Source organism: Crocodylus siamensis, chromosome 1 (genome assembly GCF_052110815.1).
Source record: "Crocodylus siamensis isolate JL-2025a chromosome 1, ASM5211081v1, whole genome shotgun sequence".
Taxonomy (NCBI): domain Eukaryota; kingdom Metazoa; phylum Chordata; order Crocodylia; family Crocodylidae; genus Crocodylus; species Crocodylus siamensis.
In genome coordinates, this window is record NC_143395.1 from 90,652,899 (window position 1) to 90,675,618 (window position 22,720).

The 22,720-nt window shown below is 46.1% G+C and overlaps 2 protein-coding genes across 6 annotated transcripts in view; one reads left to right on the plus strand and one right to left on the minus strand.

Moving 5' to 3' along the window:
* Window positions 1–22,720, plus strand: part of SLC16A10 (solute carrier family 16 member 10) — a 119,085-nt gene that overhangs the window by 40,511 nt on the left and 55,854 nt on the right. For both annotated transcript variants that reach the window (XM_090038036.1, XM_090038044.1), the window contains exon 2: window positions 13,410–13,554. In XM_090038036.1, coding sequence (XP_089894162.1) covers window positions 13,410–13,554 — 145 coding nt within the window. The remainder of the gene's footprint in view (window positions 1–13,409; window positions 13,555–22,720) is intronic.
* On the minus strand, window positions 17,900–21,172 carry LOC149873034 (uncharacterized). 4 transcript variants are annotated; one of them, XR_016439831.1, is made up of 4 exons: window positions 20,673–21,172; window positions 20,512–20,581; window positions 20,095–20,253; window positions 17,900–18,166 (listed from the first exon to the last, which is right to left on the minus strand). XR_016439831.1 is itself a non-coding variant. In XM_090031422.1 (4 exons), exons 1-4 carry the CDS (start codon window positions 21,101–21,103, stop codon window positions 18,099–18,101), a joined length of 696 nt encoding a protein of 231 aa, XP_089887548.1. In that variant the 5' UTR covers window positions 21,104–21,172; the 3' UTR covers window positions 17,918–18,098. The 4 variants fall into 4 exon arrangements, 1 of the variants encoding a protein (XP_089887548.1); XM_090031422.1 differs by having other exon boundaries at window positions 17,918–18,166; window positions 20,705–21,172; XR_016439830.1 differs by having other exon boundaries at window positions 17,939–18,166; window positions 20,426–20,581; window positions 20,705–21,172.

The following is a 22,720-nucleotide window of genomic DNA, read 5'->3' on the forward strand; positions in this document are numbered from 1 at the left end:
AGCCTGTCTGGCTTGGAACAGCTTAAATGGAATAGCCAAATCATCACTATGTTAGACTTGTTTAAATCCCCATCACTTGGCTGCCTGCATGTTTGTTGCCTAGCATTCTAGAGTATACCTTTGCACCAAGGGTCAACTAAAAATCACTTCAGTGTACATCATCTGGGTATGCCTCTTGATCCCACAAGGTGTTCCGATGTTATTAACTGGCTAAAAATATGCCAGGCTGGTGTGAAAAGTTCTTTTCTCTCAATCGCATCTGACCAAGACCAAAAGGAATGGGAGCCATCGTTAGGCAAATGAATTCAAGAAGACACACTGTTTGCATAAATGTCTTGGAGTTCAGTGCTTGCAAGGCGTGTTGCATTCTATCCATTGATTTGGGTCAGATGGGTTTAAGATTACTCTTAGAAACAAGATGGCTGTTATGTATTATGAACAGACAAGTATGCGCAGTTACCCTCTCTGTCAGAAGGCAGTTTGACTGTAGAACTGGCACATCTATCATGAGATCTCTTAAGGCAATTCATCTAAAGAGTCTACAAAATACTCTAGCAGATCATGTGAAAAGAAGCTTTTTCATCACGAGTTAAAAATCAAGGACTGGTTCCTAACATCTTTTATGAATGCGGTCATCCAATAAAAGAGCTGTTTGTGCTTATATCTGCTATCTGTGTACATTGATCCCTTGGTTGTAAGTAGCACACTGTTTTCATATTGTACTATAATAAAATCTGCTAAGGCAGGGATGTTAAACATGGTGTGCAGGCTGGGTCTGGCCTGCAGAGCTGCTGTATCTGGTCAAACAGACTACCAGCTGGTCACCAGAAGTTGTGGGGAGCCTGACTAGTGGCAAGTGGCCGCTTGGAGCCTGATGGACATTGCAATTGGTAGGAGAAAGGAGAGTGATAGCTGACACAGCCCCAGGCGCACTCCAACCACTTTGTCAGTCACCTTCACCTTAACCCCAGCTCCAGCTCCCTGGCCATTGGCCCTGCCCTGTGTGCCCTATGCCACAGCTGGTGCTATGTATCCCATGCAGCTGCTGCATGTCCTGTGCTTCGTGAAGTTACCAGCATGTGTCCCATGCCAGAGTCTGAGCTGGAGCTAGCACCCCGTGCTCTGTGCTGCTGCCTATGTGCCTGTGCTAGAGCTGCCGCTGCTGTCACTAACATGTAGTCTTTGCCAGAATTGTAGCCCCAGCACAAAACATGTCAGCAGCTCCAGCTCTTGGCTGGGGCACACCATGGGAGCTGGAGCCAGAGCTGCTTATGCTGTAAGATTTACTCTTAGAAACAAGAATGCAGCAACACAGTGGTCATCCCTCCTGGAAACACCTGTCCTTACTGCGACAAGACTTGGATCTCAAATTGGGCTATGGCAAGGGTGAGCAAAATGCGGCCCACTATTTTATCCAGCCCACAGGACCCCCCCCCCCCAAATTTAATATTTACTTGCCCCTGGCTGCCTGTCATGCGGCCCTTAATGGCTTGCCAAAACTCAGTAAGTGGCACTCCACCTGAAATAATTGCCCGCCCCTGGGCTATGGAGCCATCTGCGGACTCACTATTAAGATCCTTGGATCTTTACTCATTTGTGAGTGATTGCCCATCATCATCATGCCCTGGGGTGGATCCAGGCTGCAGGCAGTGCCAGGGTCTGGATCTGGCCCAGAGCTGGTCATGAGTTTGATATCCCTGCTCTAAAGATCTTGCTGAAATTTTTCTGCCAATTAACTTGGAGAAAAGTACTGGAATTGGTGGGGGCAGGGTGGTGACTGCTTGTCCTTAGAGGTTCCCAGATAAAGTTTAAAAGGCAAGGATAAAAGTAAAAAAATACATTGAAATATCAGTGGTAGAGCTGATTATAAAGCTGATGTTGTGAAGTCTTATAAACAATATCAGAGAGCTACTTGGGAAGCAAATGTAAAATCCCTGAGAATGTATCATAAGGCAGTAGAAAGTTTCCAAAATGTTGGTTTTTCATGGCACATATCATCTCGGTATAGTATGATGAAAACTGGCCAATTTCATACAGTTTTGTTAATAATAAGTTGGAAAAGTGCATATGGAACAGATCATATCCACTAATCCTTCTGAACCTTATCCCACTGGTCTTAGTTGCTTGTCTGGGACTATTCAAGCTGTGAATGAAAAACATTCTACCCGGTTATAGCAAATGCTCAGAAATGGTGGAAAAAGAAAAAGGCAAAGAAATTTAGATTCTTAGAGACCCTTTGGTAAACCGTGTTATTTTATTTGGACAAATATATCCCTGTAACAAAATGATTTTCCCCAAACCCCAGATGAATTTTTTTTTTTTCCAGGGGAAAAAAAAATGTATGTAGTTAGTTCTTCCCAGAGGAGTTCATAAATCCTAACTGTCAAGATAGTAACACTGATTGTTCATTTCTTGGCCTTTGTTCATCAAGTAAACTGAAAAAAGAAACTTTATCTTTCTATTCTAGTATAGTACAAATTCCTCTAAAAAAGGACATGGTTATTGTCCATCTAGAAAAACTAGGTGTCTTTTCCTGGACTTTGCAGCTTCAAATATGGCCCAAAAAGTGCCAACTTTTAATTGCCATCTAGAAATCCCTGACATCGCATCTTTTCAGAGATGTGTTTCAAATTGTCGGAAGTCCATGCGTTACTAATGAAAGGCCCTCATAGTTTGGAGGTATGGGATGGGTCCTTTAAAGAAATGCTCCTGTTCCAAAACATCGCTTTACAAACAGGTTGTACCTCCCCAAACTGCTAAGCAGTAAAATACTAATGTCAGTTTTTTTCTTTAAGCCAATTTAATTTTTAATTAAACATTTTATATGACACTCCTTTAAGATATCTCTGACATTCAGTGTAGAAATTTCTTCTTCGTTTAAGACCTGCATGTATCTCTGACTAATGAACATAACAGTTCTGCCAGCAGAGTACATTCACGCTTGGACATTTGTGTTGGTACATTATATATGCGTAGCATAAAACTCTTTTGCACTAGAAGCAGACATTCCAGTGTGCTGTACATTGTTGTCAGGCCTTTCTTGTGCAAAATTTTCACAAAACAGGCTATGTACACACATTGAAATAACACATTGGGAGAATTTTCCCAGATTTGCTCTCTGGGTAGAGAAACTTACCCAGAGCTGTGTGTACAGACATTTGAGTGCTGAGACCCTGAAGATTGGAGAGCTTGCAGTGTTGGCACTGTGCATTTGGTGGAGTGGGGGGCTGTGCACACATCTCACCGTGCTCTTCAGGCTTCTTTTTTCTGCCTGGTGACAGATCACAGCAGTGCATAGGGCAGACTTGATTGGCTGACTTAGACTGGCCCTGGTAAGCCTGTGCTTCTCTGTGACAGTGAGAGGATTGTGAAGGAGGAGTGTTCTGGAATAGTAGTCCAGTGAGTGACACGGTCTCCCTGGGTGAGAGGAGGAGAAGCTGAAGGACTATGTTCTCTTCTGAGAGTAGCCATGGCCTGTACAGACATTCACAATCCTAGGAGAAACTCTTAGGTGTGATTTAACCCTGGTTGTTCCTAGGTTATTTTTCTCCTGGAGCAGCCATTTTTATTCTGGGAGAAAAAGTCTGAACATCTGTATGCCTGTGGCTTCTCCTGGGACAGCAGCAACACTCTAAGGAGAAACTGAATGTCTGTATGAGGCCACAGCAAGAGATTCTCATGGAATTGCAGATGGATATATAAGCAAATTTTGATTCACTGTGATCCCTGGTCAGGAGAGTTAAATTTTTACTAGGTGGATCACTGATGAAGGGAATATGGCAGTGTGGGACTGATGTACCAGCATAGATCAGGGGTTGGCAACCTATACGGAGTGATTTTAATCTGGCCCAACAGTCTGCATGTTGGTGGTAATATGGCAGGCTGTTTGCAGATGTTAAAAAACAAACAAAAAAACCGCACTACTTTAAACTGTGCATTCCTGTGCTGAGCCCAGCACATGCCCAGAAGAAGTAGTGCCTTAGTTGGACCCAGCTTGCCTGACATCTGTATAGATTGGGTGCTTTAGTGGGGCTTTTTTGGTGCTTTTATCTAATAGCTGCTTGAGATTTAGCTAAAGCCCTACTGAAACACCTGATTTATACAGATACTGTAGAGTCAGGTCAAAGTAACATGTTGTTTCTTCCGGTAAAGACACAGCATGTGCTGTTTCTTCCTTTTTTTTTTTTGGTTGAGTTGTTTGTCTGTTTGTTTTTCTAATGTCTACAAGCAGCCAGAGTCTTGGGGTTGCAGGCACATTTGCAGCATTGTTGCTTGGAAGTGCTGGTGGTCAGGTTGCAAGCAGCAGTGTGCTGTGGTCCAGGCTGCACTACTTTCTTTGTTGATGCTTGGTATAGGTGTATGACATGTTGGCTCTGTGCTACTAGAAATAAGCCAGTAAGCGACTCAGGTTGTTCAGGGAAGGTGAGTAGCTGTACCACCAAAACGGAGCAGTTTGTTGCTAGTAAAACCATGTTTAAGTGAAGTCTGTTTATATCCTGAAGAGATGAGGAAAAAGATGTTGGCCATTGTAGTACTCCTTACTATTTAACAACAAATCTTGCAGATCAGAGGTCAGTAACTGATGGGCAGGAATAGCCCAGTTTGGGTCCAAGGTAGGCCAGTGCTAGAACCCAGCTTATGCTGCTGCTTCTACCTGCTGTTTCTTCTCTCCACTTATAGATGGACAAGCCCACTGCTGCCTGACTCCAGACACATGCAGCATGGGGAAGGCCTCCACTGCTGAATACCAGCCCAGACCCCTGCCAAGAGCTGCCAAATTCCTAGCTTCATAGGCTGGATCCAAAGGCTTTGTGGGCAGTAGGCGATGACTTGTATTGTGGATGCATTCTTTTGGTCACATTCTTCTGGTCTTGTTTAAACTGATAAAGTGGCCCAAAATCTTAGTTCAATTAAAAGGGATTGTTTAAAAAAAATTGAAAAATGTAATAATCTAATCTAATCTAAAACTTGTATAACTACTGACAAACTGAAGGTAACAGTAGTGAAATATTGGCTAAGATCTAAAATATTTCTTAAGATGATGCTATTGATAAAGCTAAAGCCAACATGTGCCTCTGATTAAAATGTCTAGGGGAAACATGGAATAAGCATTTACAGGACACATTATTCTCTCACAAACAGTGAAAATTATAGATAAGGATAAAAAGATTTTTTTCCCTCAATGTCTATTACAGTGCAGTTTACTACTACTTAGGAATTCATTGCAATCTCACCAAATAAAAGTTTAGAAGATCTGTAACAGAGCTTTGTACACTGAAGTGAAGAATTACTGTAGAACAGGGGTCAACAGCCCAGCAGGCTGGATTTCGCATGCGGAGCTATTTTATCTGGTCCACAGGCATGGGGCTTTGGCAACATTCAGTGGCAGGGGGCTTCTTTAGCAGTTGCTCTCCTGTGCTGCTGTGGGCAAAAGTGCCAGTGACGGCTTGGTCCTAGAGCCAGCCCACTTGCCTCTGCCCTGAGTTGGGTTAGTCTGGCCCACGGCCTTAAAGTTGCAGACCACTGCTGTAGAAGAGTCAAGTAGCATGGTAGGATGAGGAGGTAAGGTGGAACTGTAGCCATGTATGTGGCAGACCTAAGAAGTACTTCTTAGTTGGAACAAAACTGGTTATGGTATAATAATGAAAGCATTCAAAGATCATTATTGCTAGTGAGAAATGTATCTTCTCCCAAAGCAGTAGAATTAATTATGAAGAGCATTTGAAGCAGTGATGGAAAAACCTAAGATACAGAATATAGGGACAATCAGTGATGCAAATAAAATTCCATACCAGATGAAAAGGACTTCGGTTCCTAAGGAGCTTCTTTTGAGGAAGAACTCATTTTACCTCAGTTATACACAGAGGACTGCCTGTTGTCCAGTCATTAGGCATTTGACACTCTTCTGCAGGGAATGTAAAAGTGATTATCAAACTGTATATGTACATCAAGGATACTGCCACAATTGGTTTACTTGGATTTAAAATCCCAGTGTAGACCAGGTCTAAATTTCCTTTTAAACTACTGGAGGCATATCCTTTTGGCCCTTCTGTCAGCTGGTAGGGTGAATAGTTGTGGCCTTTTTCCATTGTGCATTCATAGCTTCAATTTTTCTTCAGATGAGATAGTTGCAAGTTAAACTACTTGCTTCTACTTCCAAGAAAAACAGACGACCTTTGTTTTGATTCTTGTTGCACTCTTCAAAATGTTGGTACCTGTTCACACGATATGATGTAACATTTTGTCCTTCTTTCTGCTACTTTCTAGGAGTTTGAAACCTATACCAGACTCTGGCATGGGAATGATTTATGGGCACCTATACAGGAGTGCAGAGGCTGCTCTGACACGCAGCAATTTCAGTGTGTCAGAGCAGACTTGATTAAATGAGTCTGCTGGAGCATGGCGATTTGCCATGCTCCGGCAGCCTCCTGAGTCTCGTATCAATGTCCCTGTGCCTAAAAATGGCAGTGGGGGTGCTTGAGCTAGAGCTCGTTGAATAAGCTTTAGTTCAAGTGCCCGCCACCATTTTTAAGTGCAGGGATGCTGATACAGAAGATGCAGAGGCACTTTAATTAGAGTGGCTCTCAAATATGTAAATCTAGGAGATGCTTCGGAATAGCTAGCCACACAGAAATGGTAAACCAGTCCTTTTTACCTTCTCTGATTCCTTCATAAACTTATACCAATACTGTTATATTTGGCATTAGAATATGGACATATGCAACCAGGGAACCCTTTGTTTTAAGAAGGTGGTGGACAAAATGTGGCCTGGGGGCTGGATGTGGCTCTCCAGGCCCTTCTATCCAGCCCACGGGGCCCCTAAAAAAAAAATTTAGAAAATTAATATTTATCTGCCCTGGGCTGCCTGTCATGCAGCCTTTGATGGCTTGCCAAAACTCAGTAAGCGGCCCTCTACCCAAAATAATTGCCTGCCCCTGTTCTAAGATCTAGGTGACAACCAGGTTTGATGGAAGTAACAGTTCAGAAAGGGGAAAGGATAAAGGGTAAACAAGGTATGAGTGACTCTAGGCAAAATGGTATCAACTAATATTATCACAGAGAGACTGAATAAAAAAGTCTCTACATTGTACAGCCTGTGCACCTGGTCTAATTTCGAAGCCCCTCAGGCTGCACCAGCAGGATCATCATGTCGCACCGTGCTGTTGCTCTTCCCCACTGTACAAGGCACATGAGTTGATGCTGACTTGTGCCTATCTTCAGGATATAAACATATTATTTGCAGTTGAGAGAGAATGAACTTGAACTTTGAAACTTGTACCTCATTTCTGAGTGCAAGGTTCTCTTCTAAATAGCAGTCAGAGAAAGTAACCTTTTTTTCTTTTTCTTTTTTTTATTTATATCAGCCATTTTCTTCCAGCCTGTAACTTTTTTTCTCTGTACAAGTACCTACTACTCTGTTAAGGCTTGGAACTGAATTTTTTTCACCATCTTTTCCAAGGTTTTCCTCCTGTACTGAAGTGCCTGTCAGCATCTTGAAGAAGTATACTTAATGAATTGTAATTATGTTGTTGGCTAGGCTTACCGGTAAAACTACACTCAGTCACTTTCTACTAAATTAACCTAGGAAAACTAAAAGTTAGATCTTGAAACCTCAGCTCAAAGATTCTCCCCTTCTGTTTCCCAACTCCCCCAAAATTTTTTTCAATTTCCTCTCCAATCAGATTTCTCTCAGGAAAATATTTTAATTTCCCTTTAGGTTTTTTAATTGTATTTTAATGGGCTATATAATTTGCTTATTATGCTTTCAAGGTTTGGCCTAACTGTACACAAAGTTGAGAGAAACCTTCTACTTGATGGAGAGATTTTGAAGCAAAGAGGAATGCTTTTAGATATTTACATATCCTAAATATATACACTTCAAGAGTTCTTGAATGTTTTATCAACATTGTTAATACTTCTGCAGCTCAATTTTCCCGCCCCCCCCCCCCGCAAGCAGCGCTAATTTCTGATGTTGCAATACAAGCTAAAAACTTTGGCAAGTATGTTGATGCACCCAAATCTAATATGTGATCAGATTATGAAAATCTAGGAATGCTGTCTTGTAATCTTGTCAAATACTTATTGCTGGAGACAAAATCAGATCTGTATTTTAAGTATATAGCTGGTATTAACCTCTTTGTGGATGGTGGCGGTACTGTCATTTTTAATAGGTTTTGAACCAGAAAAAACAATTATCTTAAATTTCAACAACAGTTGCTTAAGTACATATATCTCTGTAATGGGCTATTGCAAGCAAATGGAGAACAGAGAGACAAACCTTTTAGTTCATTGTAAATTTATAAAAAAAAAAAAAAAAAAATCAGTTCTTCTGTGCTATTACATGTTTGTTAAATGTGCTCTGAAGGTTAAGTGCATCAGTTTCAGTACAGAGTAGACAAATGGTCCAAGTAGTCTGGTATCCTTTCTCAGATGGTACCAGTACTTCAGAGGAAGGTGTTAAATGGATAAAGCATGCAATAATATTTTTGGGAAAGCTGCTTATAATCCTTTTTGTCTTCCAATAGCTAATGTGAATTTAAGTCTTCAATCTGAAAGTTGATATTCCCTATCTATTTTTGGTCTATGTAGTATAAAATCACTTAATTACATAAATGTCTAATTATTTTTAAACTGTATAAATCTTACTGCAAAATCTGAAATAAATCGTTTCAAAATCTTGAAGTAGTGAGGCCTAATGACTACACAGTACTATTATTGTTAAGGTACTTTTAACTGTACCTTTACTTAACCCTGTTCAGGTTTTTGCTTTCAGTCCTTTGGTATTGCTATAAAGTAACCATGTCATGCTCCCTTTTATAAGCTAACTTACTTCTTTTTATCCAGTGCCTCACTTTGCTTGCAGCTTTAAGATTGTTAGTATATATGGCTTTAACTTCATATCTATAGTTTGGCATTCTACTATTAAAAATGCTGTTTTCCATAAACTGTTTATGCTGAAAAGGGAGTGTGGCTGCACTGAAGGAGGCGATAGGCTCTAGTTTCATTGCTATTTTCCAGTGTATAAAAATATAATTCTGATTTTGTTGCAGTAGTAAGTTGTGGGGAAAGACTTATTATTCTGCATGCATAAAGCACATTTAAAAGCCATTCATAACTTTTTCAGATCATTTTTTCATTGGACCACAGAAATTGCGTAATGTTCAAAATTTCAAACTTACCCCAACTTCTGAGGTGCCAGAACTGGTTAAGTCACTTTTTAATAGCATGACTCTCTCTCTTTTTGTTAAAGCTCTCTACACAATCAAATTGCAAAACTGTTTATACCCTAATTGAAATTCCCAACCCCCCCCCCCACCAAGAAACCAGATTTGGACAACTTCATCATAAAAGGTGAAGGTTTTGACAGTTGTAGGCAACTGGCAAAGGTTTCTTTAGGATGAAAGTGTTTAGTCAGCCTCACCTGTAGCATTTGCTGTGTTTATACAAGTTAAATGAGTACAAAAATTCTTTGTGTGGGAAAGCCACAAAATTTTTTGTAAAAAATTAGCCTCAAGCTTAGTAGGGCAACAGCTAATCTGCTATTACTTTGAGTACTTGTGGGGCAAAGCCTATTCCTTGTTCAGCTGTAGACTCATTTCTAACAAATGAGACTAAGTCTTCCTCTTTCTCTCTTTGCCAAAGCTGCAAGTGAGCTTGGGATTGCTGCATTTCTCCTCTGGCAGTAAAAACATTTTATATATAGTCATATATAGAAATTAGTTCCTATATAAATAGCTGTATTAGCAGCTTTGGAATGGAGCCAGGATGTGGCCAGGAAAAGAGCCAGCAGCCTGAAGAAGCATTATTTTTAATTGTGTGAAAAACCACTACATAAAATCCCCATTAGTTTTGCTAGTGACATCTTTCATGAAGCTGCATGTTTTTATTTGGCATTACTGAGATTTGTATTTGAAACCAAATGATTTTTTTACTCTCTCTAAAGTGGGGGTGGGCAATTATTTCAGACAGAGGGCTGCTTACCCAGTTTTGGCAAGCTGTCAAGGGCTGCATGGGTAGCCCCAGCCCTTGACAGGCATCCCACCCCCTGGTCACCATCTTGGGACCAATGTCCCAGGGCCAGCACTAGTGGGGCCCAAAGCAGGGCACAGGCTGGCAGGGGTCCATGGACCTTGGCTGGATTGGGCTGGGCTGCACCAGCAGGGAGAGGGGGGAACTGGCCCAGCTCCATAGAGCCTCTGTCAGCTGGGACCCTGCATTCTTGCTACTCTGTCCTGGGCCCCACTGGTGCTGGCCCTGGGACACTGGTGCGGGCCCCATGCTTCCGCTGGCTCCCCGCCCACTCACACCCAGTGCCCTCCAGCCCTGCAGTACAGGCGGGGCGCAGGGCACAGCTCTGAGCCCCGGCTCACTGGCAGGGAAGAAGCTGGTGCTGAGTGCAGGGAAAAGCGGCCCCTCACCCACCCCATGGCCGGCACTCCCTGCTGCAGACGGTGAGAAGGCACAGGCAGCCCCAGTGGGCTGGGAGCGGCTGCAGCATGGGGCACCGGCCCCACTGCGAGCAAGGAGCCGCTCTTCCCTGCAGTCAGTACCAGCTTGTAACCTGGCCCTGCTGCCAGCCTGGCAGTGGGGCTGGGTCACAAGGTGGTCCTGAGCATGGGGGGAGAGGTGGGGGGAGCGGGGAAAGCAGCCCCTTGTCCGCCCCATGCCTGGTGCCCCATGCTGTAGCTGCTCGCAGCTTTCCTGGGATTGCCTGTGCCTGCTCCAGACAGCCCTGCGTGGATTGTAAGTGCCTGCAGCAGGGAGTGCAGGCCATGGGGCAGGCGAGGGGCCGCTTTTCTCTGTGCAGGAAAGGAGCCCAGGGAAAAGCTGAGCGCAGGGGGAAAAGTGGCCCCTCCCCCGGCCCATGGCTGGTGCTCCCTGCTGCAGCCACTTGCAGCCTGCATAGGGCTGTCTGGAGCTTCACACGGGCTGCGAGCAGCTGCATCAGGGGGCACCGGGGAAGGGGCTGCTTCCCTCCCACACTCCTTCCCTGCCTGGGTTCCCCCCTGCCCTTCCCCTTACCTGCGGCTCCAGCACAGGGCAGCCATGTGCTCCCAGACCAGAAGCCCCTGTTGGGGCTGCTGGCTGGGGGGGGGCAGACATGGGTGGCTCCACTGTTGTTGGAGCCTGCCAGGCTTCCCCTGGGTCCTACTGCCCTTGGATCCTGTCATTTTTTGACAGGAACCAAGGGCAGAGAAATATTAATTTTCTACATTTTTTTTGTTTTGTTTTGTTTTTTTTTTTTAGGGGCTCCATGAGCCAGCTGCAGCCTGTGGGCCATAATTTGCCCACCCCTGCTCTAAAGGGAAGGCAGAGGTGTCAAGTAAGGGATTATGTTTGGGTTAGGGTTAATGTAAGTCTATACATTTTCAGCTAAGAAAAAATGAATTTAGTGTGTGATTTTACTAAATTTCAGTTTCTGATCCGGATGTTGCACAAACGTTTGTCTGCCCTGAACTTTCCATATTAAGGAAACTAATATGTTATGCAAGTTCTGTTTTAAAACGTCTTAACTGTATTTCAAAGGTGACTTCTTTAAAAAAAGGGGAATATCACTAATTTCTGAGTGTAGTTTCTTGTCAGTTTCTACATGTTTTTAATTGACAAAGTTTTATTTAAAAAGCACCCCTGAAAAAAACTTTCCTAATTGATATTTCAATGGGAATCAAGGGTTTTTTTGTAGTGCTTTGCATATGTTAATTCATTAAAGATTTCAACATTGGTTTCAAGTGGGTAAGTTTTGTTCCCCTTACAATTGCGCAGGAGGGAAACTTACTGTCTCAGCAATTTTGTTGGCAAAGCTGAGAATAAAATTCTTCTTCTTTGACTCCCAATTCTGACTGCTAAGCATTTTTCTTTGTTGTAACAGACCTGTTTAAAATCACTTACAACAGTTGTTTTTCATCCAGTGGGCTGGATGGGCAGCCCCCAGTCTCTCCACGGCCAGATATGACTAGTGGACCCAATCCCTTGCCCAGGGCAAGCGTGGCCCCAATCCAGCCATGCCAGAGTTTGAGCACCCCGACTTGGTTTTGCTTGAAAAATAAAACATGGCTAAAAAGACTTCCTGCTTTAGACAAGCATGAAGATTTAGTCTGAAATGCCCTTCACTCTTGTTTTCTGTCTACTGTGTAGAACTGCAGTGGAACAAATTTCCATTTTAGGTTTTGCCAATCAGTGCTATAACAGAAAGGAGTCAAGTGATAAGAAATGCACGTTGCTTTCATTAGTATACTCGGGTCTCTCTATGTGAATTCATTTTGTGCAAATTTGCTTATGTGCAATGACCTTACCTATACTAGAAACTTGCTTCGTGTGAGAAATTCAATCTTATGTGAAGAAGCATGCAACACAGCTGTGCAGTGATGTGAGGTAAAGCACTGTGGGAGGGTGAGAGAGGTGGGTATGCGATGCCATCATGCACTTGCCTCAGTGTTGCATTGTCCATTGGTCCGTGTGGTGCTATGCTACTTGCACTTGTATTGTGGTGCATCTATTTGCCTTTATTATTGAATTTAGTGAAATGTTGTCTAAGCAACCTTCTAGTGCATCTCCTAACTCCCCCCCCCCCCCCCCCGAACCAGCCATGAAGGGAAAAAGGAGGCTGGTATGTATACCCATTAATTGCATGTAATAATGGATTTGCTTTATGCAAATTCATTTTATGCAAGGTTTTTTTGGGATGCAACCCTCGCATAAAGAGACCCTGAGTATACCTGAAATATCAGAATGGCAAAATCAGCTTATTGTTAATGGTGTGTAATTTGACCTGAATGTTTTCACTACAGACTTTTAGGGCATTTATACACGTGCTCTGGGGAGGGTGGGGAAAGGGGCACTTTAATTAGAGCAGCTCCAAGAGAAATAAAATAAGGCTTGTACACTTATGTATTTGTTTTTGTTACAAAATATCATCTAACAGGGGTTTTCAAGCTTTTTTAGTAAGTGTACTCCCAGTGGCTGGGTGTGTGTGTGGGGGATGGCACGCGGTTTGATGTGGAGGGTGGCAGAGGGGTGGTGGATGGCAGCAGTGCAGAGGGGTGCTCCTGGGAGGTGGTGCCATGGGGTGGTGGATGGTGGTGCTCCATCCCCCAACCCACGTGTACCCCCTAGGGCCTTCCCAAATACTCCCAGGGGGTATGTGTATCCCTAGTTGACAACCCTTGATTGACTGCATTACTAGTAGTGGTAACTTCCAGTTTTGCTTACCCTGTTGCAGTTAGAGTACGTGTTGAAGACAGTTTATTTTATTTTTACTATACGTGTCTGTGTTGCTTCTATTAAAGCAAAATGAAGTTACTACTGTTTACTATTACTTCATGTAGCTGAAGATTGCTTTTCAATCTTCAAGCAGTATATTCAAGCTTCAAGCAGTATATTCTTAACATTGATCTTCTGTTTTTCTACAGCATGGGTGAGTTCGCTGTCCATGGGAATGATCTTCTTCTGCTCTCCCATTGTCAGTGTATTCACAGACATATTTGGCTGCCGAAAAGTAGCTGTTACTGGAGCTGCAGTGGGGTTGACTGGACTCCTTGCGAGCTCTTTTGTAAGGTAAGAAATCTATTCTTCCTTTCACTGAGCAGTCAAGTCAATTTATGATAGCAGATTTTGCTTATGACATTCACTCTTAAGAGCACTTATTCACTTTTTGTGTAACCTACACGCATCCAGTTGAGTACTCCGTCCTTGTCTGGTTGATATAAAAATCGTGGTTCGTTTCTCGGGAGGTGGAAAAAGACCTTCACAGACACACTCTATTAGCAACACAAAAGGTATATATTTGCAAATAGGGTCAGAGAGAGAGACAAAAGATCAATCACTCTGCCCCCGAGCACAATCATTAGCAGGCTTTTATCCCCCCTCTCCTGACCACGTGTGTAGAAGGAGGAATTTTTACAACTCATTTCCGGTTCATACAAACATATATGTAAACATGTCGCTTCATACGTCCCATGTGCATTATAATTAACTACTTAAGTATGCGGGGCGGGTAGGCTTAATATGCATTAGGCTATCATGCGTGCGTGGATGGAACCCAAGGTTACTCAAGGTTCAACCTGAAGGCAAAAATGGCATTTGCTCTTATCTTAGCCTTAGGAATGTGGGGTCATGAAAGAAAGTGTGATTTAGTGTAACAAAGAGATAGTAAATTTGCAGGACAGAGAGGGAGTGATACCTTAGTACAATGGGCTTTTGGTGGTTTTTCCCATCAATTTCCAACCCCCCCCTTCCCTCTCCCATTAAGGAGACAAGGAGGGGTAGCAGCTGTGTTTTTTTTTTTCCTAAATCTGCTATTGATAATGCATTTTTAATAATATTTCTAACATGGTGGTGGCTGAATGACGCATGCTTATGAGCCTGCTACTGATACTTGCAGAACTGGGTCTTTTTACCTTGTCCACAAGAGATTCATGCTTTCAGTTTTAAGAGGCGTGGTCCCCCATACTGGAGACCCCACCACTATGCAGTTTGTGGTTTTTATCTGCTCCACTGCTTGGATGCAAGGTGATTTTTTTTTTTTTTCTCTGTTCCACTGTCTTTAGTTTCTTTCATTAGTTTGTATCTTCCTTTGTGTGTTGCAAAATATTTTCTTTAAAACAATGAAACCAAGAGGCACAAATGTTCCTTGTTCTACATATTTCAGTGTGTAGCTACTACTGTAACACCCACACCCATGAAAAAAAATACCCAGTGTGTGGGCAAGATGGCCCTTGTTGTTCTGGCCATGTGCTCAGCACATGGCAAGCTGGGGCCTGTATTTGGGCAATATATGTAAAAACCCTCTGGCTTCATTGGCCAGAGGAAGCAGAAGATCCTCCAGGCAAATTGAGTGAGAGAGGCTGGAGTGTGGCAGTCCCTGACTGGACGAGGCTTTGGCGATGTCGCACCAGATATGTAAGAACAACTCACCTAAGGTTTCTTGCGTTTTTTTTTCTTCTGGGGTTGCTGAGAGCTGCACAGCTCTATTGGGAGCCAGAAGAACTGCTCCCCATGGGGGGTGGGGAGGGGCGGTCACCCCCACTCTTCACTGTAAAGGCAAGCAAAAGCTATTTGAAGGGAAAGCCATAGGTATAAGGAGAGAGAGATTGTCTGTCTTGGAGTTTGACTCCTATTTCCTCCCTCTTTTATCTTCTTTTGTTTTTGTATTTATTTATTTTTTAATCCCTGGAGTAGACTGACCAGGAACAGGTTTGGGCAGTTACTGGCTCCTGTGTTTGGGAAATGTAGCATCTCAGCACAGTGGTATAGCTGAGACTGGATGTCCAGACTGTAGCCATAGCAAAAAGGGCTCAGGCCTGTTTCACAGCTATTGCATTTCAGCCTTGCTGTATGGCTGTACCTCAGCCATATGTTAGGCTGGCAGATTTGGGCCAGAGCAAAGCCTAGCACAGTTTGAGCCAGGGTGAGACCTGGCACGAATTGTGTAGGTGGTATAGGCCTGGTTGGCTTTGCGCAGCATAATAGGCCTAGGCCTCCTTTTGTAGTTGCCTCAATGAGGCGGTGTGGTTGGGTGCTAGTTGTAGTTCAGGTGCAAGCCAAGAAGCAAAGGTAAGGGCTACCAAGTTCTCATGCAGTTTTCTGTCAAGCAGAGCTGGGATTGGGACTGGGAATGCTGGGGGATATGGTATGCTGACAAAAGCTGCAGTTAACTCCTCAAAGACACCATGTGGAAGTAGAGGTCACCACATCTCCAGGAGCAAGAGAATCCCTTGCAATGCAGAAGGACCCACGCTCTCAAGCAGCTCCCTGCAGTGTAATGAACACAAGGAGCAGCTTGGGACTCTCTGTGGGCCCCCCCCCCCCAGCCCAGTGCTGACAGGCAGGTATAAGGGTGCAGGTCCCCAAAACTACCTGCTGGGGAGCCCAAAGTCCCAGACTGCCAGGTATGGGTGAAGCCTCCCCCAAAAAGATGCCAGCTATAGAATTTGCTTTATAGTAATAGTGCCTTAAAATTATGTTTTAATGTTTTCTTTTGTTTTTTGTTTTATTCTTTGTAATAAATTTGGATGTTTGTGTTTACTGTTTGCAAGGAGGGGGTGTTGTTTATCCAGGACACCTGAGTAATTAATTTAGCATTTCCCAGGTGGTCTGGGTAAGGGCTTGAGCCAAAGTAAAAATATTTTTTGTACCCCAAAATTGAACCTGGCCTTTGTTGCTGCCGACTGGTGCCTGGCAGAAGGGTTACACTATTAAGGAAACAAGGTTGTTGGAACACTTTCATTAAAGTCAAAACAGTTTGAAAATCAAAATTTGGTTTGAAGGTACTGGAAGGAGCCTTAATTCTTCTACTGTATTAATTCATTCTCTGTCTAGAAACTAGATCTCTGGGACCCAACAAATCAAATCTTTTTCTCAATTGACTATAAAACTTTCACCTAACATTTTTGTGTACTGTATACAGGTCTAAGAAACTGCTTGGGTTGGCCAAAGGTCATCTTCCAAACTGCCTGATGTTCACATGTTTTGCCATGATCAACTGTCTGTATTGTTCCAGAAAAGACAGTTGACATTTAAACACATTTTTTCATATTCAAAGCATTTCAGCAATTTTAACATACAGTACAGAAGCAGTACTCTGCTCTACTCTACAGGATTAACCACTTCTGCTCTATCCATCCTCTATGTGCAGAGTAGAAACCTCACTTTCTTCCTCACTCATCTTATCTTTGACTAATTAGATCTCAGTCCCCTCAGAAACAGCCCTGATACACATCGTCCTTTTTCTTTTTCTTGAAAATACCTGAATAACAAGTGACCAAACATGCTGAGCATGTATTAATACTTTCACTTGTAGACAATGACCAAAAACTTTTTCATAGTTGGTAGGGTCAGAAGGGCCCTGAGCAGATCATCAAGTCCGACCCCCTGCCATGGCAGGAAAAAGTACTGGGGTCAAACGATCCCAGCAAGGTGTTTGTCTAGCCTCCTCTTAAAGACCCCCAGGGTAGGAGCCAGCACCATAGATTCATAGATTCATAGATGCTAGGGTCGGAAGGGACCTCAATAGATCATCGAGTCCGACCCCCTGCATAAGCAGGAAAGAGTGCTGGGCCTACATTACCCCAGCTAGATACACATCCAACCTTCTCTTGAATACCCCCAGGGTAGGGGAGAGCACCACCTCCCTTGGGAGCCCGTTCCAGAGCTTGGCCACTCGAACTGTGAAGAAGTTCCTCCTAATATCTAATCTAAATCTGCTCTCCTCCAGCTTGTGGCCATTATTTCTTGTAACCCCCGGGGGCGCCTTGGTGAATAAATACTCACCAATTCCCTTCTGTGCCCCCCTGACGAACTTATAGGCAGCCACCAGGTCGCCTCTCAACCTTCTCTTGCGGAGGCTGAAAAGGTCCAGTTTCTCTAATCTCTCCTCATAGGGCTTGGCCTGCAGGCCCTTAACCATACGAGTGGCCCTTCTCTGGACCTTCTCCAGGTTATCCGCATCTTTCTTGAAGTGCGGCGCCCAGAATTGCACGCAGTACTCCAGCTGCGGTCTGACCAGCGCCCGATAGAGGGGAAGTATCACCTCCTTGGACTTATTTGTCATGCATCTGCTGATGCACGATAAAGTGCCATTGGCTTTTCTGATGGTTTCGTCACACTGCCGACTCATGTTCATCTTGGAGTCTACTAGGACTCCAAGATCCCTTTCCACTTCCGTGCCACCCAGCAGGTCATTTCCTAGGCTGTAGGTGTGCTGGACATTTTTCCTCCCTAGATGCAGCACTTTGCATTTCTCCTTGTTGAACTGCATTCTGTTGTTTTCTGCCCACTTGTCTAACCTGTCCAGGTCTGCTTGCAGCTGCTCCCTGCCCTCCGGCGTGTCCACTTCGCCCCATAGCTTAGTGTCATCTGCAAACTTGGACAGAGTACATTTCACCCCCTCGTCCAAGTCGCTGATGAAGACATTAAAGAGTATCGGTCCAAGCACCGAGCCCTGCGGGACCCCACTGCCCACACTCTTCCAGGTCGAAACCGACCCATCCACCACAACTCTCTGGGTGCGACCCTCCAGCCAATTCTCCACCCACCGGACTGTGCAGTCATCCAAGTCACAGCCCCTTAACTTGTTCACCAGTATGGGGTGGGATACCGTGTCAAAGGCCTTCCTGAAGTCCAAGTATACGACATCCACCCCTCCTCCTGCGTCGAGGCGTTTTGTGACCTGGTCATAAAAAGAGACTAGATTGGTCAGGCACGATCTACCTGCCACGAACCCGTGCTGGTTTCCCCTCAGCATAATTTGTCCTGCCAGGCTCTCACAAATGTGAGCCTTGATGATTTTCTCAAAGATTTTGCCAAGGATGGAGGTGAGACTGACTGGCCTATAGTTACCCGGGTCCTCCTTCCTCCCCTTCTTGAAAATGGGAACCACATTGGCCCTTTTCCAGTCCTCCGGGACTTGACCCGTGCGCCACGAGCGTTCAAATATTCCCGCCAGTGGCTCTGCAATGATGTCGGCCAGTGCCTTCAGTACCCTCGGATGGAGCTCATCCGGGCCTGCCGACTTAAAGGCATCCAGTTCCTCCAAGTGACCCTGTACCACCTCAGGGTCCACGCATGGAAGTCTGGTGCCTTGCTGCTGCCTCCCTACACTCCCAGTGAGAGACTTGTCATGCCTCTCGCTTAGGAACACTGAGGCGAAGAACTCGTTGAGGAGTTCAGCCTTGTCCCCTCTGTCCGTCACCAATTGTTTCTGCCCATTTAGCAGGGGTCCTATTCCTCCCTGGGCCTTCCTTTTACTCCCTATATATCTAAAAAACAATTTCTTATTGTCTTTTACTTGGGTTGCCATCCTCAGCTCCATGGTAGCTTTGGCCTGTCTAACTGCCTCCCTACAAGCACGAGCAGAAGAGGTATATTCCTCTTTGGTGATCTCTCCCTGTTTCCACTTTTTATGTGCTCCCCTTTTGGCCCTTAGTCTGCCCTGGATTTCTCTGGTCAGCCAGGGAAGCCTCCTGGCCCCTTTCCCTCTTACCTCGCACGGGGATCGTCTCGCTTTGTGCGAGAAGGATAGCTTCCTTAAGGCACAGCCACCCTTCTTGGGCTCCCATCGTTTCAAAACTACTACTCTGCAGTGCATCCTTCACTAATCGCCTGAGTTTGCTGAAATCAGCTTTCCTAAAGTCCAGCACGTTCACCCTACTGGTTACCTTACCCACTCGACGCCTTATGTTGAATTGTACTTTTAGGTAATCACTGTCCCCCAGATGGCTACCGATCTGTAGGTCCCCTACTATGTCATCCCCCGTTGCCAATACCAGATCCAGTAAGGCATTCCCCCTAGTGGGACCATGTACCTCCTGCGTCAGGTGGAGGTCCTGTACACAGGTTAGAAACCTGCGTGAGCGGTGGGACTTTGCTGTCTGTGTCTCCCAGCAGATGTCCGGGTAGTTTAGGTCCCCCATGACCACCGCCTCTTTAGCTTTTATGGTCTCTGAGAGTTGCCTCAGGAGCCCCAAATCTATTTCTTCCCCTTGATGTGGGGGTCTGTAGCAGACCCCTACCACCAAATCCTTTTCTCCTTGCCCCCCATGTAGCCTAACCCACAGTCCTTCTACTTCCTCATCCTTTGATTCTGTCTTGATGAGGGTTGATGTATATTGCTCCTTAACATAGAGCGCAACCCCTCCCCCCCTTTTCCCCACTCTGTCCTTTCTGTACAATCTATAGCCCTCAATATGTACCGCCCAGTCGTGGGATGGATCCCACCAGGTTTCCGTCAGCCCCACTAAGTCGTAGTCGTTTAGTGCAACCAGGAGCGCTAGTTCATCCTGCTTGTTCCCCATGCTCCTAGCATTAGTATATAGGCACTTGAGCCCTGTGACTGGTGCTTTTGCTACCCCCTCGCTCCAAGTCCTAAAGGGCTTTTTGTCCCTAACCTTCCCGTTCCTTACCTGTGCCGTATTGCTGTCCACCCCCTGCCTTTCACGTTCCCAAAGCTCTCTTTCTTCAGGCTGGGCTGTCCTTGTGGGTGCCACCTGGTTTGGTGGTCCACAGCCTCCCCCACCCTCATCTTCCCCTCCCCCCGACGAGCCTAGTTTAAAGCCCGCCGGAGGAGATCCGCCAACCTGGAAGAAAACACACGCTTACCTTTGGGGGACAGGTGAAGCCCATCCCAGCTGAGCATGTCCCTCGTTGTAATGTGTGGGTCATTGTCCAGGAAGCCGAAGCCTGCCTCGAGACACCACTGCCGAAGCCGCCAGTTGGTCTCTCGGATGCAGTTCTCATGCCGTCTTCCACGTCCGTTCACTGGTAGGATGGAAGAGAATACCACCTGTGCACCAAATTCCCTCAGCACGCTGCCGAGAGCCTGGTAGTCCGCCATCAGGTGATCGGGGGTTCTCCTGGCCGCATCATTAGTACCCACATGGACAAGGACCATGGGGTAGTAATCGGTGGGCTTGATCCTGGCCTGGATTACCTCCGTCACATCCTGAATCTTAGCTCCAGGCAGGCAGTAGACCTCTCGTGCTGAAGGGTCCTGGCGACAAATGGGCCCTTCCATACCTCTCAGGATGGAATCGCCTATGACGAGCACGCGTCTCCTCCTCTTCTGGGTCCTCTCAGATCTCTTGATCTGTTTGGAATGTGAAGAATGTGGCATTTCTTCCTGCCCAAGGGTTTCCTCCTCCCTTTCCATCTCCTGCAGAGTCGCCAAGGCCTCGTACCTGTTCTCCAGTCGGACTGGAGAAGCTTGTACCTGCTCGCTGCGAGCCGCTCCGGTCCTGGCTGTGACCGTCTGCCACTCTGCCGTGGAGGTCCTTCCCTGGGCTGCTTCTTCCTTGGGTGCCTGGTCCTGCAGGGAAAGGAAATAACTGTCAATTTCCTCCTCCGCCTCCCTGATCCCCCTCAGCCTGCTAACCTCCTCCCGGAGCTCCCTCACCTGTGCCTCCAGAGCCCTAAGCCGGGCACCTGCCGGACAGGTGTGGGGGCTCCCAATCTCTGCCCCCCCCGGCCCTGCTGGGGATCCCCCGCAAGCCGGGAGGTAGGGGGACATCAGCTTCCCCATGGGCTCGGTCTGGGTGGAGGCCTCAGACCAGCCCCGGTTAGCCTTGTCCCCCTGGGCAGAGGCCCTAGCAGCACTCCTCGTAGACACCATTCTAAGCTGCTGTTTGTAGACCTGTGTGGTGTCTACGTCCTACCCGTACAGGAGTCCCACTCCTGGCCCTCCCAGCCCGCCCGCCGGCGTGAATGCCTGCGCAAACGCCGGCGCGCTCTTACCACTTTGCTTGGAAGTTGGTTCCAGATCCTAGCCGCCCTGACAGTGAAGTAGCGCCTCCTGATGTCTAGCCTGAATCTACCCTCTGCCAGCTTGTGACTGTTATTTGTAGTCACTCCTGGTAGTGCCCCAAGGGAACGGGGACTCCCCCAATGCCTGCTGGTCCCCCCGACTAGTTTGTAAACAGCCACTAGATCCCTCCTCAGCCTTCTCTTGTGGAGGCTGAACAGGTTCAGGTCCCGTAGCCTGTCCTCGTAGGGCCTGCCCTGCTGCCCCCTGATCATGCAAGTGGCCCTCCTCTGGACCCTCCCCATGTTGTCCACATCCCTCCTGAAGTGCAGCACCCAGAACTGGATGCAGTACTCCAACTGCGGCCTGACCAGTGCCGCATAGAGGGGGAGGATCACCTCCTTGGACCTGCTTGAGATGGATCCGTGGATGCATGACAAGGTGAGGTTGGCCTTCCTGACTGCCTCCCCACACTGCCGGCCCATGTTCATTTTGGCATCGATGATGACTCCAAGATCCTTTTCTGCCTCTGCACTGATGAGAAGGGAGTTCCCCAGCCTTTAGGTGTGGTGCTGGTTGTTCCTTCCCAGGTGCAGCACCTTATACTTGTCAGTGTTGAATCCCATCCTGTTCTTATTTGCCCACCCTTGTAACCTGTCTAGGTCCGATTGCAGCCTATTCCTTCCTCCTAGTGTGCCCACATCCCCCCCACATCTTAGTGTCATTAGCAGATTTGAACAGGGTGCTTTTTACCCCCTCGTCTAAGTCACTGATGAAGATGTTGAACAGTGTGGGCCCGAGGACTGAGCCCTGCAGAACTCCACCGCCCACTTCCCTCCAGGTCAAAAATGACCCATCCACTACCACACTCTGTGTGCGGCCCTCCAGCCAGTTAGCGACCCATTTGACTGTGTAGGTGTCGACACCACAGTCTTCTAGTCTTTTAATGAGAATGGGGTGAGAGACAGTGTTGAAGGCCTTCCTAAAGTCCAGAAAGACTACATCCACTGCTACCCCTGCATCTAAGGATTTGGTGACCTGGTCGTAGAAGGCCACCAGGTTGGTCTGACAAGACATGTCTCTAATGAGCCCGTGTTCATTGCCCCTAAGCATAATCTCCCCTGCTGGCCCCTCATGGACATGCACCAGGATAATTCTGTCAAAAAGCTTGCCCAGGGTCGAGGTAAGACTAACTGGCCTTTAGTTTCCTGGGTCTTCCTTCCTCCCTTTTTTTCAAAATGGGAACCACGTTGGCCCTCTTCCAGTCCTCTGGCACCACACCAGAGCACCACGAGTGCTTGTAAAGCTGTGCCAGGGGTCCTGCAATGACCTCAGCTAATTCCCTCAGTACTCTGGGGTGGAGATCATCAGGACCAGCTGATTTAAATACGTCCAGTCCTTCCAGAAGTTCCCTGACTAGATCCTCACTGATCCTTGGCCTGGATGTGCCTCCTCTGGGGCCTGAGGAGGTCCCAGGGATCTGCATAC

Bases quoted from the DNA above. Each gene is read 5' to 3' on its own strand.
- LOC149873034 (XM_090031422.1), bottom strand. From the start codon at position 21,103: ATGGTGTCTACGAGGAGTGCTGCTAGGGCCTCTGCCCAGGGGGACAAG. The intron at 20,254-20,511 runs GTATGGAAGGGC...CCATCCTACCAG, and splicing joins AGGCGATTCCATCCTGAGAG to TGAACGGACGTGGAAGACGG. The intron at 18,167-20,094 runs GTAAGCGTGTGT...TTTTATGACCAG, and splicing joins GCTTCACCTGTCCCCCAAAG to GTCACAAAACGCCTCGACGC.